General features: G+C 41.1%; 1 protein-coding gene across 2 annotated transcripts in view; it reads right to left on the minus strand.

The window, feature by feature from the left end:
* Positions 1-58: 58 nt before the first annotated feature.
* Positions 59-4,983, minus strand: part of LOC106535986 (MICOS complex subunit MIC60) — a gene marked incomplete at its 3' end in the record, with an annotated part of 15,615 nt that continues 10,690 nt past the window's right edge. For both annotated transcript variants that reach the window (XM_014033144.1, XM_014033143.1), the window contains 4 exon segments: positions 59-188; positions 1,868-2,003; positions 3,082-3,185; positions 3,687-3,820. In XM_014033144.1, coding sequence (XP_013888598.1) covers positions 59-188; positions 1,868-2,003; positions 3,082-3,185; positions 3,687-3,820 — 504 coding nt within the window.

Here is a 4,983-nt window from a genome sequence, read left to right on the forward strand (position 1 = left end):
GTGTGTGTGTGTGTGTGTGTGTGTGTGTGTGTGTGTGTGTGTGTTTATATACACTTACTGAGGCCTTTCCAGTTGGCCTGGATGTCTGGCGTGAGGCTGCTGACTTCTCTCTGAAACTGCTGCTTGGCCTCATTAACCAGTTCACTGTACTGGGAGACGATCTTTGCTTCAGACTCTGCTGACTGCACCTGCAGAGTCGGAGAACAGGTTTAAGTTCTGGTTCTGGACCAGGGAGCTGGAGCCTACCTGTCAGGTTTTCCTTTATGTTCCAGTTTTCATTAGGGCTGGGTTAAAAAAAATCAATCTAATCGATCTGGATCGATTCTCGTTCAAATTTGTAAAAATCGATTCATAAGTTACGAGATCGATTTTCTCCCATGGGTGTTGTGTGCAATGAAGCTGTGCGTTTCCATGTTGTGTGTCACTCCTGGCTTGCTGTAGGTTTACAGCCAGTTAACGGTCAGTGCTAATGTTGGCTCCTGACAACATGATGTCTGGATGAAAACAAAAGAAACTAAGGAACCACTAACATTACAGCTGATTTTCAGCTGAACTTAAAGATAACAGAGACCATGATGACTTCTGTCTGCAAAGATTTGCCCTCAGATGTGGCAGCAGGAAACAAAGCTTCAAGCAGCTCGAACCAAAATTACGGTATGTAAACATCTGAAACTGTCCTCCTTTATAAATGTGTGAAAGATGACAATCTAACAAAATCCTTTAGTTTTGTTACCAATATTATTCATAAATTTTAGAAACATCTTAATGTAATTCACAGTGATGAAAGGTTTTAGCTGAATTACTTTTTTTCTTTCTTTCTTCTTGTTAAGTTTTATTGAACAGAAGCTAACAGAAACATTACAAATATACAGTTTTCATACACACAAGAGTGGGCAGAAGTAAACACTTATATTATCCAACCTCTTCTTCTGTAAACTTATTCCATCACTTCTTAATGATCAAAAAATTATTCTTAGTTTCTTCAAACTGAATCGTGAATCACTGTGAATCACTGTGAATCATGAATTGTTGTGAATCGTTGTGAATCACTGTGAATCACTGTGAATCATGATCACTGTAAATCGTTGTAAATCACTGTGAATCATAAATCGTTGTGAATTGTTGTGAATCACTGTGAATCGTTGTGAATCACTGAATCGTTGTGAATCGTTGTGAATCACTGTGAATCGTTGTGAATCACTGTGAATCGTTGTGAATCACTGTGAATCGTTGTGAATCACTGTGAATCACTGTGAATCACTGTGAATCGTTGTGAATCACTGTGAATCCTTGTGAATCGTTGTGAATCACTGTGAATCGTTGTGAATCGTTGTGAATCACTGTGAATCGTTGTGAATCACTGAATCGTTGTGAATCGTTGTGAATCACTGTGAATCGTTGTGAATCGTTGTGAATCACTGTGAATCACTGTGAATCGTTGTGAATCACTGTGAATCGTTGTGAATCACTGTGAATCACTGTGAATCCTTGTGAATCACTGTGAATCCTTGTGAATCGTTGTGAATCGTGAATCACTGTGAATCGTTGTGAATACTGTGAATCATTGTGAATCACTGTGCATCATTGTGAATCACTGTGAATCGTTGCAAATCACAGTGAATCGTTGTGAATCGTTGTGAATCACTGAATCATTGTGAATCACTGTGAATCGTTGTGAATCACTGAATCGTTGTGAATCGAAACAAATCATTTTGGGAAATCTGAATTGATACCCAGCCCTTGTTTTCATAGGTGCAATGTGTTTTTGTGTTTTCTGTGTTCAGTTGTTGCATATTTGATCACAAACTTTCTGTCAGGGTTCAGTTACAGGACGATCACCAGAGATCATTTACTACAACAGCCTTACCTTAGAGACCACTTTGTCCAAGTCCACCACCATTTTATGGAGATTCTCTTCTGCGGCCAAAATCAGAGGACGTGCTTCTCTGAGCTTCAGATCTTTGGACTTCTGGATCACAGACTTCAGACCGTCCAAGACTTCACTGTAAGAAAACACAGAACAATTATAGAAAGAATATCTGTGTCACCTTTTAGTACAGCCAGCTGCTTAAGTCCCAAGTTTTTCTCCATTTAACTTACTATATTTATTCATGTATAATACTAGTAATTTAACCCTAAAAATCATTCATAAAGTGGAGGGATAGTATTATACAAAGGTTATTGATAATTAGATCTTATGCTTTGTAAGATCAAAAAATGATGGCCGTATTGTACTGGAGATCATATTATACATGAATAAATATGATAATTTTTCAGGGTATTCTGTGTAGGCTCAATATAATCAGTGGGTTGAGCAGTCAGAGAGTCAAAGGTTTGATTCCTGACTGTACGCAGACAAAGTGTCCCTGAGCCAGACATTAAACCCCTCACTGTCTCTGATGTGTGGTGGAACCCTTTCATTTTATTATTTATTTTTCTTTCATCAGTAAAACTCATACTGCAGCTCAAACCAAAGGTTTATTTATAAGATATTAACATGGTGGTAACTAACAGGGGTTTAAATCACCAGCTTTATCAGGATACAATATTTTATCAATTTATTTGAAAGAAGATTCAATATTTGTCGATATCACAAAGTCTGTAATGATATGATTTCCATTCAGTTCAATTCACGTCTGCGATCCATATAATGCGATATCATCAGCCCATCTAACACAATGACTGTGTTGGATGAGCTTTTCATTTTGCCTCGATATAATCATTAACCATTTAATCGATATATCGACATGGATGATTGTATTGTTACACCGCTAATAACTAAGGCATGTAGGGGGAAAACAATCAAACAGGTCCATCTATACGGGGCGCTATTAGAGTCTACTAGACTATTAGAGCCCGGTCCTCACGGGTACAAATGCAAATTACGGGTGGGGGTTGGGTTTAGGACCAAGGTGTGACTCGAGTTTAGGTCAATTTTAGGGTCAGGTTAATTGTAAGGTTAATTTTAGGGTAAATGGTCAGGGTTAGGCTATAAAATTTCCACAAAAAAAAAAAAAGAATGCAAGTTAATGCACGGTCCCCACGGGGATATACAAACCAGACTGTGTGTGTGTGCATTACTTTGCTTTCTGAAGAGCAGCTCTGGCATCTTTCTCAGCAGTTGTTCGATCAACGAGAGCAGCTTCCAGATTCTTCCACTGAGCTGATTTCTCTTCAAACGGAGCCTGGATTTAATCAAACAAATTCATATTTAACACTATTTTTTATTTATTGCCTTTAAACGTGCTGTTAAACGTCTGGTTACAGAAACATCACCAAGACCATTTTTATTTACACGCAGTCTGATTTCATTGCAGCAGACAGTTAAACAGATTACTTATCACAAATCTTCTGCACATATAAAACAGTCAGATTAAGACAAAATAAAACAGGCATTTAATTATGGTTCATCGTCTTAATATGAGAGTGAAATGTTCATGTGTTTTTTTTGATAATCCAAACTAGTATATTTTGTTATAATCCACTTCATGTTTGTGCTCTGATCAACATAATTCTGGTTGTACAATGGAGCAGATCCTGTTTAGTCCTAACTCTCTGTAATCAAACCATGAACTGATGTTTCAGGAGCTTTAGCCCACGTCATCTTTTCTCAGCCCTGTGAATGCATCATGAGTTACAATGACTCTGTGAGGTGTAAGTGGTTATCAAAGAACAGCAGTCAGCACCTCTGCCTCCATGGCCTCCTTCAGTTTTTGTGTGTGCTGGCTGATGGCCTGCAGCGCCGCCTCCTGAGCTCCAATAGCCTGCAGCATGGCCTGAGCTGAGCTGGCCAGGGACTCCTCCAGACTGGCTGAAACAACTGCAGAACAGAGAACACACAGCCTGAAACAGAACATCAAAACACTTCATCTCACTCTGTAAACCTCAACACCATCAACTCTAAACATCATCTGTTTGGCCTTGCTTTCCATTGAAGACATGGAAGATTTGCACATATTTGGATTTATGATAACTGGATTCTTGCTGATCGGCTGTGAAGGAGTTCTGGCTTATAGGAAAATGAAAGTGATCCTGACAGCAGTCCAGACCTGTGAGAAGCTGTCAGGAACCTTGGATTGAATCTCCCGTACTGGTAAAGCACAGACTCAGATGCTGGGGGAAATAAGTTGCAAACTGGATGTGATTCTGACGAGAAGTAGCGTGCCCATGAGGAGTAGGATTACACCTGGGTGAAGTTTCAGACGGAAAGAGAGGCGAGGAGGTGATGAAATTCTAAACATTCTGCATTTTTTCCCACCATTTCAGAGATGCAGTTAAGACTTAAAGTGGCAAGAAATTCAAGGCCGCTTGACCCAAAACAATGATGTTTATCTTTCGGATCCCTGCAGCTGCTGACCTTGAGGTCGGAAGTTATCAAAACTTCCCTGGATGATACGACAACAAAGGCTTGATTCTCCACTCCCTATCCCCGTATCATCCATGTGGACCAGTCTGAAGGCTGTTGTGACCGAGAAAGGGGAAACCCTGAACTCTGGGACTGAGCCTGGGAGGATGAGATCTGGTCTCTGGACTCTAGCGGGTCCTGGTCTTGGACTGGTTCCTGCACAGAGTATCTACCTTAAACGTCACCGGTTTCACTGAATCCCTCCCCGTACCATGTGTTTGACCCACAGCCCCCTCGCCTCCTTATGCTACGTTCACACAGAACGCATTTTGAGCAGAAAAAAAGCGCCCAACGCCTCCAGTTGGACGCACTACGTTCAGACCAGGACACACTACGTTCAGACCAGGACACAGTACGTTCAGACCAGGACGCACTACGTTCAGACCAGGACGCACTACGTTCAGACCAGGATGCACTACGTTCAGACCAGGACGCACTACGTTCAGACCAGGACGCACTACGTTCAGACCAGGACGCACTACGTTCAGACCAGGACGCACTACGTTCAGACCAGGACGCACTACGTTCAGACCAGGACACACTACGTTCAGACCAGGACACACTACGTTCAGACCAGG

This window comes from Austrofundulus limnaeus, unplaced genomic scaffold (genome assembly GCF_001266775.1).
Source record: "Austrofundulus limnaeus strain Quisiro unplaced genomic scaffold, Austrofundulus_limnaeus-1.0 Scaffold1645, whole genome shotgun sequence".
Classification (NCBI taxonomy): Eukaryota; Metazoa; Chordata; class Actinopteri; order Cyprinodontiformes; family Rivulidae; genus Austrofundulus; species Austrofundulus limnaeus.